General features: G+C 28.5%; 1 protein-coding gene across 1 annotated transcript; it reads left to right on the top strand.

Moving 5' to 3' along the window:
* The first annotated feature begins 10,574 nt into the window (after positions 1-10,574).
* LOC111297251 (dolichyl-diphosphooligosaccharide--protein glycosyltransferase subunit 1B) lies at positions 10,575-15,113 on the top strand. The gene is made up of 8 exons (XM_022891915.2): positions 10,575-10,791; positions 11,098-11,142; positions 11,696-12,327; positions 12,437-12,584; positions 13,149-13,328; positions 13,460-13,528; positions 13,852-13,941; positions 14,803-15,113. Exons 1-8 carry the CDS (start codon positions 10,675-10,677, stop codon positions 14,923-14,925), a joined length of 1,404 nt encoding a protein of 467 aa, XP_022747650.2. The 5' UTR covers positions 10,575-10,674; the 3' UTR covers positions 14,926-15,113.
* The last annotated feature ends 3,978 nt before the right edge of the window (positions 15,114-19,091 follow it).

Raw genomic sequence — 19,091 nt, 5'->3', positions numbered from 1 at the left:
AAAGTGTTGAGCAAATGAAGAGGAGAGGAGAGCTCTGAGATATGGAGGGGATGGCTTTTGAGATGATATCTTTTTGGTGACATGGTGCTTAGGTTTTGTACCAGAACTTAGTCCGCTACCATAGATTTTTACTAGTTACTTTCTGCTTAAGTCTGTTGTTACATGGAAATTGAAGTATTGAATCAAGTGCTAAATTGCTGGCATATGATAAAATATTCAAAATTTTATTTTTTTTTTGTACTTAACATTCAGATATTGCAATTGGTGGGATCTTATGCCAAACTGCAAGTGAAACATGTTCTTTTTAGATGCTGCCATGGGATGCACTGAATCTTTTCCTAACCTTTTTTTTTCCTCTTAATCTTTTCCTAACCCTTTTTTTGTTCCAAAGTTTTTATGCATTCTGCATTTTTCTGCTGTATCTCTGTATTGCAGGTTTATGAGGCATGTAGGTTCGGGTTCGAACCGGAGCAACCCCTTCCCCTGGTCCCCATCCTCCAATATTACTCTTTTTAAAAAAGAAAATGTTTCATTAAAGAGTTCATGGATAAAATGGCTGCAACTACACAATACTACTACGTTTTGTATTGCCTTAAGCATAGATATCACAACTGGATCAGATCGCTAGTTTAATCGGATGAATCAATGAATCGATATTGAAATTGCTCTGATTCTATAATTATATTAATTTTATAATTAAATTATTTTAAACAATTATAATCAATAGTTTATATGATAAATCAGTAAACCAAACGATTTTTGTTTTAATTGAATTGGTTCAACATCAATTAAGAAGTTTAAGTAAAATATGAAAAAAAATCCTTCAAGTATTTAAAATAATCTAATTAAGCTTTTATATTACTATTTCATCTAAATAAGTCTCCCAACTTTTATTTTTTACTATCAAAACCTTTGTAACTATAATGACATTACAAAAAAAAAAAAAAACTTACACGTGTGAAAATAAGCAATTTAAAAAAAAAAGATGATCTAATAAAAATTTTACTAATTGATGCCACAATTAAAAATAATTATAAAATTAATAAAAAATAAAATGTTAATAAAAATAATTAATTATTTGATCATAATCGAAAATAATTAATAAATGAAATGTATATATGTAAAATTATAAAAAAATCTATATTTATATAAAAATATAAAAATGATTTTAATTTTTTATTAATTTTCATATAAATATAAATATTTACTTTTTATTAATTTTATATATAGATATTTCTTTTTTATTACATAAAGATTAATTATTATATATTAATAAATAATAATTATTTATAATTATTTATTAGTTATTATTTATTATATTTATTAAAATATAAATATTATTTTTAATTATTCAAATATAAAATATGATTTTAATAAAATGTTAACTAATTTCATTTTTAACTAGTAATTAATTATTCTAAATATTTTTTATTTTAAAATTTGTAGTTTATAATGTACCTTAAAATTTATGATTTTATGATTGAATTATTAAACTATAATTTGAGTTAAAAATTTAAATTTTAAAATTTTAAAATATTTATATTTTTCATAATATTTTTTATTTAACTAACAATTGATTCGGATGATCTAAAACCTTAAACGATTTAATGATAGTCCGATTGTGATATCTATGGGTCGTGAAGCAGTGAGGTCATCTTCTGAAAGAAATCAAGGCTCCATATATATGGATTCTCTAAATTGTGGAAATGAATTTATATAATGGGAAAGAAGCGACAAAAAATAGAAAATTTTAGTGAGGAAACAAAAATTTTTAACTCTTACAGTTCTGAAGGAATTACAGGGTGCTCAAACAAAGTACTACAATCTGTATGAAGCTTTTGAGCTCCATGGAATTTCAAATATCAGTAGGCAAGAAAAGACAATGACTGCTTTAATGGTTAAAAATCACTGACAAGAATCTATCATGACCTAAAAATGTTTAAACTTGGAATCACGGGGCTTTAAAAAAAAAATAAATCAGAAGACTTTTCTGTTTTTAGATCATAGAACATAGACTTTGATCAAAAACCAAAATTTTTCAAGAAAATATTCCAACCACCCTTTGTGTTCACCATATTTTCAAGTTTTTTCATGCTCAAGCACTCTTTCGCACTCTTTCACAACCTCAGAAAGCCACTCTATTATGTCATCAACCTCCAGAAAGGGGTTTTGAGTGGATCCGACAATTTTGGCCATAGCATTCATGATATCAAAACCATACGGGTTAAAATTTTGAAAAAATTATATATATGATTGAAAAATGTATCTTGTGTTTAAGCTTACAAATACACGAATTGCTTTGAAAGCAAAATTATATTCTCAGAAAAGAAAATTATCTATTAATGACGTTTCACCTTCTAATTTTTTTTTTAAATTCTAATTCTTCCCCCTTCACCCTATTAGGAGCAAAAAAACATAAAAGAAGAACAACCTTAGGAAACTTTGTACGATAAGGGCAATATAAAATGATAGACTTGATAGAGTGATAGACTTTTATAAGTTCCAAATCTAGAGTTAATCCTTAATAACTTCATTTATGAAAAAAAAAAAAAAAAGACAATAGCCTTCTTGTGAAGGAAAAAAAAAATTCTGTTACTTTTACTATTTGATTAAATGGAAATAAGTAAATAAACACTCTTCTAAACAAATTAAAAAAAAATCAGATTTCTTAAAAGCCTCTTGAAGTTCTTCAGCAATTTTACATCCATGGCCAAGTTCCCAACAAATTTTGACTTTTTGCTTTCTCGGAGATTAGCCTCTGTTGCTTTCTGCTTTTATGGGGATTAGACTCCTTGGTTGCTGTTGAAACAGATTTATGCGGATCATTATTCTCGTTCAATGCATTCACAACATCAGTAACATTCTTTTCAAATTGTTCAGCGACATTGTTAGAGGCAATATCATCTCCCACATGATCCAGGCTTGGATCAGCAGTCGAATCAACTCCATTAACGCAAGTTGCTGCAGAAGCAGCAGTAGCATAGCATCCTCTTCTTGAACAGCCTCGTTAGAGATTGAGACTTGGATCAGCAGTAACATCATTATGAACTTCCCCGTCAGAGGCATTATCAGTTAACACAGGATCTAGGCATGGATCAGCAGTTGAATCAACTCCTTGAACATAAGTCTTTGATGTATCTTCGTCATCAAGAAACCTCAAAACATTATTCAAGATAAAATAAGATTTGGGTTTATTCATAGGGGCCAAGACGAAAGATTGGATGAAATTTCTTTTGATGTTGGTGCTATTCTTCATGGAACCAACGACCAAAACATGAACTCCAAGGCCTATAGATAACTGGAGCATCAACAGAAAAAGGAACACACTCCTTGCAATCAAGGTTGGAGAAAAGTGTTAGGAAAGTGGGGTTCAGCCCCATGAGTTATTTGATTATTCAAAGGCCACAGGCCTTGTGTTTTTAGGCTTCTTTAAGAGAGCCCTACATAATAAAAGGTGAGGGCTAGTTTTTAGTGAAAAAAAGGAAGAAACAGAGGAGGCATCAAAGAGAGAAAAGGAAAGTAAAAAAAAAGAAAGATAAAGGAGAAAGGAGAGTTGGTTGAACGGAAATCGATTCATGATTCGATTGAATTAAAATCTTGTCAACAGGTTTATGATTCAGAGTCTACATTCTAAATGATAAAAATTAGGTTTAAAGCTCTCTAAGAATAAATCTATGGTGTATTTGTTGAGTCACTTATTTGATAAGATTTTTTTAATTGTCTTTTTAGTTATTGATTAGCTTTAGTTTTAGCTAGAAAAGAACTTTGTATATCCATTATTTGATAGTGAAGATTTTTCTGATAGTCTGTGATTTTTTTCCTTTACACTAGATGGTTTTTCACGTAAATCTTAGTATGCTTTATTTTTTCTGCGTTGTTGATTATTGATTGTTATCTATTACTGTGAGTTTATTGTGATATATTGCTTTTGCATTGTTGTGTTTATTGCTTCAGGCTCAACAAGTGGTATCAGAGCAAGGGTTATTTTGAGATATTGATACAAAAGCAACCAAAGACAGAAGTGAATTCTGTTTGAGATTATAGAGACTGATACAGATTCCATGATAAAATTAATAGCATTAAATTATTTAATTTGGAAGCTTATGATAGAAGATCATTTATACTGCAAAGATTTGTATGAGTCGATATTGGATGATTCGGCTAAATCAGCATATATGAAATATGAAAGTTGAAAGAAGTTAGGCAGAAAAACATTGGCTACAATCAGAAAATGAGTTGATATCAGCATATTTATCATATAGTGCAGGAGACAGATGCCCACATTATTTGAAAAAAATTGACAGCATTATATAAGAGAAAAATAAATATAATAAAGTTTTGATTGTTAAAAAGCTCACAACTTTATAGTACAAGAATGAATGATCGATTATAGAGCACTTGAGTGATTTTTAAGATATATTTAATTGCATAACTACTATAGAGCTTAAAATGGATGATAAAATGAATGTGTTATTTTTTTTTGGGTTCATTGCCAGATAGCTTAAATACTCTAGTTGTGACTGTTCTTAATTCAACTTCTAATTACAAGGTAACATTACGGATGATCAAGTACAACATGTTTAATGAAAAAGCAAGACGAAAAGATTTAGACCCTGAAAATTAAGCTCTAATCACAGAGAACATAAGTAGAAACATCAACAGAGGTTAGAACTCTAGAGGTCGTAGTAAGCTTAAACATAGATCTAAGTCCAAAGATAAATGAAGTACTTCCATTATGGTAAAACATGTTATATAAAGTGATACTACAAAATCTTGAAGCAAGAACGAAAAGATGAGAGAGGTAATAGTTCAAATGACGACAATATTGTAGTAGTAAATTTAGATAGTGATTTAATTACTTTGATTTGTGCACATGATGATTGTAATTATGTTAGTGATCTCGACATTGAGTGGATAGTTGACATAAGAGTAGCATGTCATTGTATTTTTAAGAAAGAGTTGTTTGCAACTTACAAAGCAAGAGACTTTGGTTGCACCAAGATAAGAAATAAAAGTGTGTCACAGATTATTAAGATTGGTGATATTGTTGTATAAACTAGTATAGGCTGCATGTTGACTTTGAAGGATGTCAGACACATTCTTGATATGAGAATGAACTTACTTGCTATTAATGTCCTTGATAAAGAAGGATATTTAAGTCCACAAAAGAATGGACAGTAAAAGCTTTTCAAAGGATCTATAGTAGTTGCAAGAGAAAAACTATGCTACATAATATATAAGACGTTGATGTAATTGAATAGCAACTCGATAAATGCCATTGAGGATAATGCTTTAATAAACTTGTGGCATATGAGGCTGACACACATGAGTGAAAAGGGATACAGGTTTTGACAATGTAGTCTTTCATTCCTTTGACTAAAGATATATCTATCAATTTATGTGATCATTGTTTATTTGATAAACATCATAGAGTTTTTTTTATAAGAGTTCTCAAATAAAAAAATAAATTAGAATTAGTTTATTCTGACGTATGTGGTCTCATGAAGATTGAGTCATTAGGAGCTAGCAAGTATTTTGTTACTTTTATTGATAATACTTCACATAAGACTTAGGTGTATATGTTGAAAAATAAAAGTCAGGTATTACAGTATTTTCAAAAATGTTATGCCATGGTGGAAAGGATAACAAAACTACCCTTGAAGTGTATTTGAACTGATAATGGTAAAAATTATATATCCAAATACTTTGAAGAGTATTGTTCAAAGTATGAGATTAGGTATGAGATGACAGAACTTGAAACACTACAGCATAATAGTATAGTTGAAAGGATGAACTGCACTATTATGAAAAAAGTCAAATGTATGTTGAGGATGGTAAAATTACTAAAGCAATTCTAGGGTGAAACAGTCAATATAGCTTGTTATTTACTTAACAGATCATCATTAGTTCTTTTGGGCTTTGACATTCCATAAAGAGAGTGGACAAAAAAAGATGCTTCATACTCTCACTTGAAAGTTTTTGGGTGTAAAGCATTTATACATGTGCTGAAAGAGTAGAAGTCAAAGCTTGACAGTAAAGCCATACAATGTGTGTTTGTAGGATATGATGATGAGAAATTTAGCTATAAGGTATGGGATCCAGTGAAGAGAAATATAGTAAAAAACAAAGATGTGGTATTCTATGAAAAAGAACTATAGCAGACCTCGAGAAAAATAAGAAGACTACACGGGTTACTGTTGAATGTAATATTTTAACATTGATAGGGGTTCTACAGAAAAGAGCCACAGATGGTGAAAATAAGTAAGAAACAGAACTTGATGATATGAATGAGCTAGTCACAGTTAGTGATGAGCCAGATGAATCAATTTTATGTAGGGGGAGCAATTCTATCTATCTGAAAGTGTTTAGCAAAAGGAGCTACCTTCGGTAGTAGGTGGTGTAGAGTTTCAACCTAAGAGACCTACTAGAAAATACAGGCCATCTACTAGGCATCTAAGTTCATATTTTATTTTAATTACTAGTGAGAAGGAGCCAGAGAGCTTCTAAGATATGTAAGCTACTCTGGATAGAGAGCACTGATAAAAAATAATGAAAAAAGAGATTAAGTCATTGTAAAAAAATTGTACTTATGATCTTGTTAAACTTTAAAAAAAAAATAAGACTGTTGAAAAATAAATAGGTATTCAAGTTGAAAAAAAATGATGACAAGCTAGTGAAGCACAAAGCTCGATTGATGGTGAAAAGTTTTTATCAAAAACTAGGTATCAATTTTGATGAGATCTTTTCTCTAGTTGTGAAGATGAGTTTCATTCGAGTGGTACTGAGATTAATAGCTTGTTTGAATCTTGAATTTGAGCAACTTAATGTCAAAACCACATTTTTACATGGTAACTATATGAATCAACCTGAGGGTTTTGAAGTGAAAGGGAAAGAGCACTTAATTTACAAACTAAAGTAAAACTTGTATGGCTTGAACAAGCTCCATGATAATAGTACAAAAAGTTTGATTCTTTTATGGTGAGCTATAGCTATAAAAGAATGACAGTAGATCCTTATGTGTATGTCAAAAAATTCTCTGATGGTAACTTCATTGTTCTCTTATTATATGTTAATGATATATTGATTATGGGACAAGATGATGGTATGGTTCGCAGATTGAAAGAATAATTGTCTAAGTCCTTTTGACATGAAAGATTTAGGTCCAGCAAAGTAGATTCTCGGTATGGACATTATCTAAGATAGAAAAGCTGAAAAGCTATGGTTCTCACAAGAAAAGTATGTTAAATGAGTGCTTAGTAGATTCAACATGCACATGCTAAATCAATTAGTAGTCTACTTACCAACCATTTTTATTTGAGTAAAAAATCTTATCGGGTGACTAAGAAAGAGCAACTAGCTATGTCTAGTATTTCTTGTTCTTCTACAATTGATTTTTTTATATATCTTATGATTTATACATGGCTTGTCATTACTCATGTAATTGGTGTAGTGAGTAGATTTCTTTCTAATCCAGAAAAAGGTTCATTGAAAAGCAATGAAATAGATTTTCAGATATTTAAAAGACACTTCAAAAATATGCTTTAGTTATAGAGTTTCATAATCAATTCTAAAAAGGTTTATTGATTTTGACATAACAGATAATCTTAATAGTAAAAAATTTACTTCAGGGTATTTGTTCACTTTTACATGAGGAGCTATGTCTTGACAGTCTAAGTTACAGATGTATGTTGCTTTGTCAACTACAGAAGCTGAGTATCTTGTAGCAACCAAAGCATGTAAAGCAATGCTTTGGATGAAATATTTTTTTTTTGAATTAGGGTTGAATTAGAAAGAATATGATGTTCTGTGATAGCCATAGTGCTTTAGATTTGAGTAAGAATGTCATGTATAATTTTAGAACAAAGCACATGAATATTAGATATCACCGGTTATGCTCTATGATTGAAAAACAGTAAATACTGTTGAAAAAAGTCCATATTGATGAAAATATAGTAGATATGTTGACTAAGACACTTCTCAGGAAGAAGCTTGAGCTTTGTAGCAATTTAATCGGAATGGGTTCTTTGGCCAAGGTAAATTCTAAATAAAACTATTATGGTGATGAATCTCCTCTTAATGGGACTGAAATGAGATATTGTTAGGAATGTGGGGTCTAGCCCCATAGGTTATTCGACTATTCAAAGGCCATGGGCCTTATGCTTTTAGGCTTCTTTAAGAGAGCCCTCCATAATAAAAGGTGAAGGCTAGTTTTTGGTTTTAAAAAAAATGGAGAAAGAGATGAGGCATCGAAGAGAGAAAAAGCAAAGCTAGAAAATAGAAAGAAAAGAAACGATGGAGAGTTGGTTGAATGAAATTCGATTCGTGATCCAATTGAGCTTAAATTTTGTCACTAGGTTTATGATTCAAGTTTTACATTATGAATGATAAAGATCGAGTTTAAAGCTCTTTAGAAACAAATTCAATGTGTATTTATTGAGTCACCTATTTGATGAGATTTTTCCTAGTTGTTGATTAGTTTTAGTTTTAGTTAGAGAACTTTATATATCAATTATTTGATAAGATTTTTCTGATGATCTGTGATTTTTTCCTTTTACATTGTAGAGTTTTTCACATAAATCTTGATGTAATTTTTTTTTTTTTTTATGTTATTCATTATTGATTGTTAGTTATTACTATGAGTTTATTACGATATATTGTTTTTATGTTGATGTGTTTATTACTTCAGATCTAACAATAAGAGCATCATCCATGGCTTCCGATATGGTCCATTGGTGCGAGATCCCATCAAGTCCCAACCGGCTTAATGTGCTTGAATCTTTATAAAACTTCTGAATATCTTTCGGAGATTGGTAGAGGTGGAAGCAGTAGTTCTTCACGACGAAGTCTGTAGCAACTTTTTCCTTGGTAAATGAAGGCATCAGGAAGGGTGAAAAAACAATAAAATAAGAGCAAAACAGAGAGATGATAATATGAGTTCCTGTAAAAATATGAAAATATTTAACTAATAAGGTTAATTTATATTTGATTTTATGGTTTTCTAGTCTTATTTGGATTCTACATCTCTTGTGTTGCTTGCAACGAGGGGATTCTCTAGTTGGAGTGACTCAGGGAATTCTTTTCTATGAATATTAAATCATGAAAAATAATATGGATTTTAGGCTAAATTACACATTAACCTTTTCAATAATTATGATTAAATCTCTAATAGTTTTTTTTAATGAAAAATCTCTAATAATTTTAAATAAAAAAACATAGTAATTTTGAAGAGTAGATTTAAATAATGATTTATTTTATAAATTGTATATTGAGTTTTAAATAAAAAAATTAATTCGCTATTCAGATTTAACGATTGAGAAAAGTTGGTCATTGATAATTTTTGGTCCAGTTGGCCACTAAGCTTTTTTTTTTTTTTTTTACATTTTTACCTTTCTGTTTTGATTTTGTTATTTTAATTTTTATTTACAAATTATAAAATAATTTTATTAATTTAATATAATAAAAAATTATTTAGTATATTATTATTTTTATTATTTTATTAATAAAATTATTATTTAATATAAAAATAATTTAATAATTTTTTATTATTTATTGATTTTATAAATTTTAAATAAGTTAAAATATTTATTATATACAATTTTTACTCTAATACCTTTAATGCACAATTTTGTTATACAATTATCTTATCACCATTGTTATTTTTTCATCTAAATACATATTTCATCATTGAATTTAATTTCATTATTAAAGTAATTAATTTTTTTAATCCCATAAAATTTAATCTCATTGTCCATTCAAATACACCCTTATTTTAAATTAGTTTATATTTGATATGATGTCATAATCATGGATTATTAATATTCAATTAAACCATTTGCCACCAGCATTAGAAAAAAAAATTGCCTTTTAAATATTTAACCATTAACTATAAAAGTTAGATAATGAACAAGGGATTAGATCTGTGGATAAGAGATTAAGTATATTTGTATGTATTCTAACTTAAAAGTTGAGCGATTTTAAATTTTCATTGAGGCATTACCTATGCCGGAGGATTGATATTAGATTTGAAAATTTTAAATAACATATGGTGATATGATATAAGAAAATATACAAAATAATATGATTTAAATTTTAATAAAATTATTTATGAATTAATCAAAAATAAAATATATGATTTTTCTTAAATTTATATGTTTTGTATTTTATGTATGAAAATAAATTGTGATATAATAATTTTCATATTTTATATGTATTTAATACGAAATAAATAAATTCATATATATAAATATCAGATCTAAAAGATTTAATAATTTCAAACGTAACATGGTGATATAACACAAAAATAATATAAATAAAATATATAAAAATGATACAGTTTAAAATTTTAACATAAATAGGTTTAATAAAACCAAAAAAATATATTTCATATTTTTATATCAATATAATTATGTTACATAATTTTTGTGTAAAATAATATATAAATATATAAATTATTAATATTTTATATAATATAAATACACATCCATCTAATACATACATATCTTCAAAATATATTAAAAAAATAAAAAATTAAATATAATAAAAATAAGAAGAAGAAGTTAACCCAATACTAACAAAGCCCAAAAGAGTTGACCCAACCAACCATTTCTCTCTCTGCTAAATCCCCTCCACCTTGGCCGAAGCCCAAGGCAGTGTTTCAGTCTCTCGTCAACTGCAATGGAGACTCCGATCAGATCAAGGGAAACCCTATCTCTCACACTCTTCTCTCTTCTATTCTTCATCTGCAAATCCTCTCCTCTACATGATCTCCTGATCTCCAACGCCGAGCGTCGAGTAAGCACCAAAGCTCTCTTTTTTCTTGATCTTTCCGTTTTTTAATCTTAAGTTTATTCGAAATTGTCGAAATTATGGTATGCGATTCAAAAATTCTAATTTTTTCGGTTAAGGAAATGATTTTAAGTAAGAGTATATGTGAACTTATATTTTAAAATCTCCAATCGTGAAAAAAATTGTAACATCTATGCTTGATCTTAATATTTTGTTCTTTTTTGTTTAATTTAGGCTTATTTTGAGCTTATTTATTTGATTTTTTTTTCTTTTTTTGTTTTCTTTTTTAAATATTGTTTTTGATTGATGCAGATTGACTTGAGCTCCCACATTGTTAAAGTTTACTTGACTTTGAAGGTAATTTCTCTCTTAATTGCTGTAAATTTATTAGTTTTTAATTAATACGTATTCATATATATATATATGTATATATATATGAATGAATTATTGTTTAAATCATAGAAGAAAAGGTTTTGCCTTTTACTATTGAAAGTAAAAGAAAAACAAATAGTGTAGTTATAAAATAGATGCTTTTATTTTTGAAGAATTAAAATTAAAAAACTTAAACTTTTTTTAATAGCAAAATTTTACTTTTTTATGAAACAATAATTTTTCAATGAATTATTTTTAGGTATTTATTCATTTTTAATCAAATAGCATTTTGCTTTTTAGACACTTATGAGGAAGCAAGATGTAAATAGCTAAACAATCAAGTAGGAAAAGTAGCATCAAAATGGAGCCTATAATTTCTTATTGGTTTTATACAGGTGGACAAATTCAAGTCATTTTTAAAGTATTAGTGCTGATAATATGAGGAACTAAATTATTAATATCTAGATATCTAATATTTGCTTGTATTTTATTATGAATAATTGTATATAATGTATGTGTATGTCTGTGTCTCTTTTAGATTGAGAATGCTGGTAGTACGCCTGCTTCAGAAGTTCTTCTTGCTTTCCCACCCGCTCAAGTTGACCATCTAGCAACAGTTGAAGCATTAGCAACTAAAGGAAAGCGGAAGAAGACTACTTTAGTCCGTCTTGAAGTAAAACCGACAGAACTGCCTGATGCACCTAATGATGCTAAATATTTTACTATTTATTTGGCCAGTCCCTTAAATTCTGGTGAAAGCACAACACTAGAAGTATTATACATGTTGACGCACTCCCTAGAACCTTTTCCAGCAGAGATAGCCCAATCAGAATCTCAATTAGTAGTTTATCGTGATAATGCATTAATATTGTTGCCGTATCATGTTAGGCAACAAACAACTTTTATCAAGACACCAAGTAATAAAGTGGAATCATTCACAAGGGTGGAACCCACAAACCGTGCTGGCACTGAAATTAAGTATGGGCCTTACGAGGATCGTCCTCCATACTCGTTTTCTCCAATTCTTGTACATTTTGAGAATAATAGCCCATTTGCTGTTGTTGAGGAGCTTGTTCGTGAAGTTGAAATATCTCATTGGGGCAACCTTCAGGTCACAGAACAGTACACATTGGTTCATGCTGGTGCCCGGCACAAAGGTGTATTTTCAAGGTAGAGTAGCTACTGCCTGCTATGATTCAGCTTGAAAGTTCATCAAGAAAAGAAGCACTTTTTTTAAGATTGATTTGAATAGTCACTTTCTAATACATACTATTTTCAGGGTTGATTACCAATCCAGGCCATCTTTGAATGGTGTGTCCTCATTCCGATACCTTCTGGCAAGACTACCACCTAGGGTTCATTCTGTCTACTATCGGGATGAAATAGGAAATATCTCGTCATCACACCTGCGTACAGATTCTCGTAAGGTATTCAAATGTGTTTCTCTTCCATTCTCTCTCTTCCTTGCTGCAAAAAGTTGTTTTTGAACAATCAAATCACTTGCCTTGTGAACTCTGGAATTTTTGTGATTTATAAGTTACTCCTAAAAATAAGTACTTTTTTTTTCCTGTTTGTTGGATGTGTGACCAGATAGATGTTTAAAACCCTTGTATTGTAATTCTCCTAAGCAGCATGTAACTTTCTATTTGAAAGAAAGAGGGAACATGCTTTTTTGGAAAGATGGGTATTATTTCATTTCCACATTGATTTCTAATAGAATAATATGCATTTAGAATGGAAAGAGGTCCATCGCATCTTGTGTTTTAAATCCAAGTTGTTTTTATTGTTCTGGCTTAGTTATATTTTGTTAATATACAACAAGGTTTTCCCAATTTAGTGATTATGCATTTACGCCTTAGTGCAGCCTTTGTCATTTTTCCAATTTAGGCAAAGGTTAGCATAATATGAAAGGTTTTATGAGTGTTTTTTATATGCTTCTATCAATGCTGTTTTTGACTTCGTGTACATTGACTAAATTTGTGTTCTTACAGTCAGAGCTGGAAATTGAACCACGATATCCTTTATTTGGAGGTTGGAAAGCAACTTTTGTCATTGGTTATGGGCTACCATTACAAGACTTTCTTTTTGAGTCATCCAATGACAAGCGATACCTCAACTTTACCTTTGGATGCCCCCTTCTTGAGACAGTGGTTGACAAGTTAACCTTCAAAGTAAGTTTAGTATAACGACCTTGGACTCATATTGTTTAAGTCTAATTTTTTATAGTTGTTTCTTTAATCCTTTTGTCCAAAATGGTGGAATATAAATTTACTATGACTGGAACTAATATGTTATTCTTCAGGTTGTGCTACCCGAGGGATCAAAAGACCCTTCAGCTGTGGTTCCCTTTCCTGTTGAGCAGCATCTTGAGGTAGTTATTCCCAATATAGTAATCTCTATCTCTTGCTCATTTGCATAATTTAGTGCCCATGCAAAAGCAGTTTTTGTTGCTTATATGTATATATGTGTTTATATATATATATATATATGTATATGTATATGTATATGTATATATTGTGCCTATTAACAATGAAGATGATATCAGTATTTCTTTTTATAAAATTATGGGACTGCTTTGAAGTAGTACATCAAAAAAAGTTCTCCTACAATATGAAGGCTTTGCTTTTATGCATACAGTTGCTCAAGACTTTGTTTTCTATGTCAACTGAGATGTGCTCCATTTGAATCTTGCAGACCAAATATTCTTACCTTGATGTTGTGGGGAGAACTGTGGTGGTCTTGGAAAAGAAAAATGTTGTTCCCGTGCACAACACTCATTTTCAGGTAATTTGTGACCTCTTCTACTTGCTTTATGCGTTTTTGCATTGGTATCAATTTTATTGTTGTCCATAATGAGTCCGTCTCCTCAGGATTTTATACATGGGTGTTGTTGTCCATAATGAGTCATCTCCTCAGGATGTTATACATGGGTGTATAGATCACTATGCTAACTGAAACCTTCAAGTGATGATGATTGAAATACATAAGTACTTTTCTGGAGGGCTGTTCGGCTCTGCCCTAATTAATCCAACCATTGCAGGAGAACACTTATAACAAGAGGAGGCATATAATTAAGAGTGCCAGTTATTGACTGCTATCTTTTACTTCTTTACTTCTTAGACTCTACCAATTTATCAAAGATATGGAGTCAAATCCTAGGATAAGATCAAGATGCTAGAGATTGTCTTCTATCGGAACAATCACTTGTGTTGCTTGTGCTTTATTGGATTCATTACTTGATGCAACTATTCTGGCTAAAACCTTTTCTTTGCTACAGTTTCTGGGGAATTTTGGGAAGATACTTTATTTTCATTCTTATTAAACTATATGTACTAGATTTGGATTGGCTGTGAGTAGTTGATTCATGCACTTTAATGTGTTTGTTATTGGACTGTTTGAGGTTAAAAATTTGGTCAAACCCAGGCGACAAGCCAAGTGATGCTAACCATTAAAATGTGGTTCTTTCTGTAAACAAATCTTCAGTTATATAACTGATCAGTTCTCTCGAACGTAATGCCATTATCTTAAACTTGTTATCTATGTCCTTGCAATGAGACATGAATAATATGAAACCTGTGTCCATTGTAGTTGGTGGAACAAGATGTTCTTCAATCTCATTTCTTTTTGTTTCCCCCCTCTTGGCAGGTTTACTACACCTTCAAGCCTATCTTCATGCTTGCAGAGCCTATGATGTTGGCATCCGCATTCTTCTTGTTTTTCGTGGCTTGTGTCGCTTACCTACACATCGATCTTTCCATACGTAAGTGAAACATGGCGTTATTCACAATGGAAAATTAGCGATCTGTCACTTGACAGGTTCCAATGATGCCACTTTATCTTGATTAGAACATACACCAATTCTGGAGCTAGGACATTGTTAGTAACTATTTTGTGTACTAAATTTCTGAAATTTTCGCTGATGATAATAGATTGCAGTTAGAAATTTTGTTGTTAAAGCTCTTGTTTCAGAATGGAATTGTTTCAAGTTTCAACAGTGAGCTACCTGCTCAATTTTTCTGACATTTTGGTTTCCCCTCCCTCCCCACCCCCATTTCTGAAATCATTTTTCCTGACCAGAGATTCAATCTTGCCTTAATGGCTTAATACTTAAATAAGCTCTTGAATTTTATTTTAAAATGCAAACAAACTTTTAATTTTTTATTATATGAAATTAAGATTATGAATTTTTATTTTATTGAAATTATACTATGAACAATATTCAATTGATAGAATTTTTAAAATAATATTTTTAAATATTTATTATTTAAATCATCCAAATATATTTTTGGAGTTTTAGTGCTGTCCCTTTCATTTTATCTCATTTTTCTATCAATTCTCATGTCTTAAAAATAAAAAATAAAAAATAAAAGGGCAGAGGGAAAAATGGATATTATTTGGGACAAAGAATCATAGATGCCTTTGATTCTTATGGTGGGAGGGGGGGGGGGGGGGGGGGAGGCAAGTCTTCAACATCCCCAACTGGCTCTTTTAATTTCTCATCAACTCACGACTTGGAAGAAGTGGTTGGGAACCTACCAATTAATTAAGGTGGGTGGTATTAACCGAAGATTTAAAGCCCGTCTCCTCCAAACCCTATCCAAATAATTAAGATTTGCAGTCTCAGACAATTTCAAAAGATAATATCATTTATAAATTTAATATAAGGAAAAATTTATAAATTTAAAATTTAATTTAATTCATTCATTTAATTATTTTTAAATTTTAGTGTTTAATAAATTTTAAATTCGAATTTAACACAATTTTTTTATTCTCAGATTATAATTTCTTTTATATAAAAAAATTTATGTTTTTAAAGAAATTATCAAGGTTAAAATTTGGTACTTCAACAAGAAAGTTTATAAGATGTCATGTGCTTAGTATGACATCTGTTCATTTTATAATTTAATATCATACAACCAAATGAAAAAATAATAATAATAAAATTGATGTTAGATTTTGGGGTTTACTTGATCCTAAGCTCCAACCGCTCCCTGATTTGATGTGCCAAAAACCAACCTAGTTTTATAAATGCTAATGCAGATTGCAAAGAGGAAAAACATTTATACAAAATCCTACTTTGAAAGCATGTGATTCTACTAATTACATTATTGATTCAATTCAATGTGGAGTTGTAATTTGTAGATGTAATAATTTATATATTTATATCGTATAAAATATTAATAATTTATATATTTTAATTATATTTTATATAAAAATTATATAATATAACTCATGTCGATATAAAAAATATAAACTTTTTATTTTTATAAATTTATATATAATTTTTATTAAAATATAACTCGTGTCACTCTTTTAAATTCACAAATCTAATAATTTAGACATTAAATTTGGTTGCTATCTTCAGTGAGAAATGGGCAGTTTCCATTTTCTCTGATTAATTTATTATGGGCTAAATTATTTGATAAATAAATGATTTAGTTGTGCACTTTGCCGCTAGTATCTTGAAGTCTACCCCTTGCTCTTCACTCATTCCTCTATCTTATTCTTTTGGTGGAATTAGGGTTAGTAAAATTCATCCGAACTTGAACAGTTGATTTATAAGTTACTTTTAACATTCAACAGATTTAAATTTTAAATATTAATATCGATAGTTTTTTATAATATTTTTATATTATAAACTTTCGATCTCTTTTATAAAGAAATGGTTCAAAATTGATAATTGTGTTTAAGCTACTATAATTCTAAGCAATTCAAATTTAAATTTATTTGAATTTAAAATTATTCCAATTTATTTGGTCAGTGGATAGATCTACATCCATCTAATACTATCCCATAATTTTATTTTTTTTTATTTTAGTTCCAAATCTTGAGAAGCATAAAAAGGATTCAAGAACATTGATGAATAAATTGGAATGGGGTCAGCTGTGGGGTAAAGCCTAACATACTATTAGAGTTGGTTTTAGAAAGCAAACAAGTATGAATCCATAAAACTTGAAATTTAAGAAACTATAATTAATTAGACCTGTGTCGGGTTAAATAATTTTAAAATAAACACGATATGAATACATGAATGTTACGAATAATTTAAATATAAATCTGATAATTTTATTATACATGTTACACATGACATGATGCGATTAATACATTTAAATTTAATTTATACCCAACTAACATAACATAGCTCGACATGATTGACACATTTACAAACAAATAACACTATTAGATATGATTAATTACCCAAATAATAAAACAGGATATGACATAATTAACATGATTATATACGAATAACATTATTAGACATGATTAATCTATTTATTTAAACAAAAAATTTATTTAAATTAGTATTTTAAAAAATTATTTAAAAATTAAAATTTTATAATCTATTTAAAAACCAAAATAATATGATAAATACGATTATTAATTTATTTTTTAAATAAATTAAAATAAAATTTAAATTTTTTATATGTTATGATCAGTATTGTGTCTTAAACATGTCATTACTATTTGACATGAATATGATTTGATACGAACATGACACCAATAATATCGTGTCTTAACTGCGTTGATACGATTAATACACAAAACACAATTACACTAAACTCATACACAGTTTTTTTCATATTGTTTTCGTATCTTGTGTAAAATTATTAGGTTTAATTGCAAATAATTTCTGAATTATAATAAAATATTTAATATGATATTTGAAGTTTAAAATCTCTAATATAGTGTTTTAACTAATGTGGTGTTTGAAAAATGATTTATCAATCACTTGTTATCATTTTAATCAATCACGTTAGAGATAAGTATCATATTAATTAATAAATATAATTCAAATATTATATTAAAGATATCACGTTAAAAATATTTACAATTCAAATATCATATAAATATTTTATTATAATTTAAGGATCATTTATAATATTAATTTTTTTTGTTTATACATTGACTACTGCCATCATTTAGAAACATTAAGTTTAATTTATGTTTTTGTTTTAATATACCACACTTGCTTATTGCTAAATATCACTTATAATTATATTTCTAATCGCTGTCGCTAGTTATTAAATTTTTTAATTGATAGTCAAGTAAATATGTGTTATCTTACTTGCTTTAAATCTAACTGTTTTCATTTATATTTTATTTCGATTGATGAAATTATGATTAAGTTTATATGTTAACAACATTTGGTTTCTTAATATAAGATGTTTATTAAAAAAATATGTAAGGTGTTCGGATTTATTAATTTTATAGATTGTTATTACTTATTACGTAAAAAAGTGAAACTCATTTTATCTTATATTTTTTAAATTAACTAAATTATTAATATTTTGTAGAATTGAAATTGTCAAAAATTAAATTTTAATATTTTATTAAAATTACACGATTATTGATAAACTATTAGTATTTTTCTTTTTCTAAGATGAATATTTAATTTCTTTCAAACTTATTTTTCAACATTAAAAGTAATTGTTCTTAATAAACACAAATTAATCTCACTATTTAGTTCTTATTGAATAATTTATTATTTTATTTTGATTAATTACTAAGAATATAAGTAAAATGAGGTAGTTAAATTAATTGGATCATTTTTATTTTTAATTGTTTTTTGAAATTTTAATTTACTAATAAATTTTTTATCTTTATACTTAATTAAAAAAAATTACAGGTATATACATTTCAAACTTTCAAGTTTCAGCCTTCAAAAATCAACTCTAACTTAAAGAAAATAGTTAATAGCACGCGTAATTTATAAACTTTAAAAAATTTTGATTGAATCTTTAATTGTCTAAATGTGTATCAATGTAATCATTTCGTCTACTGTATCATCTACAATTAATGAAAAATCTAATATAACATGACACGTAACTTACAATCAAAAACAGATGTATTATGGGCCTTTCACATGGGTGGAATGAGTGTGACCCCTTCTCTTTAACCCCAAACAATACATTTTGCATCGAGTAAAAAAACTT

This window comes from Durio zibethinus, chromosome 12 (assembly GCF_047325235.1).
Source record: "Durio zibethinus cultivar Kanyao isolate XHJ-2024 chromosome 12, ASM4732523v1, whole genome shotgun sequence".
NCBI lineage: Eukaryota > Viridiplantae > Streptophyta > Magnoliopsida > Malvales > Malvaceae > Durio > Durio zibethinus.
This window is presented reverse-complemented; position numbering and strand designations above follow the sequence as displayed.

Coding starts and splice junctions, on each gene's coding strand:
- LOC111297251 (XM_022891915.2), top strand. CDS start 10,675: ATGGAGACTCCGATCAGATCAAGGGAAACCCTATCTCTCACACTCTTC. Junction 11,143..11,695: donor AAGTTTACTTGACTTTGAAG/GTAATTTCTCTC, acceptor TGTCTCTTTTAG/ATTGAGAATGCTGGTAGTAC. Junction 13,529..13,851: donor CTGTTGAGCAGCATCTTGAG/GTAGTTATTCCC, acceptor TGAATCTTGCAG/ACCAAATATTCTTACCTTGA.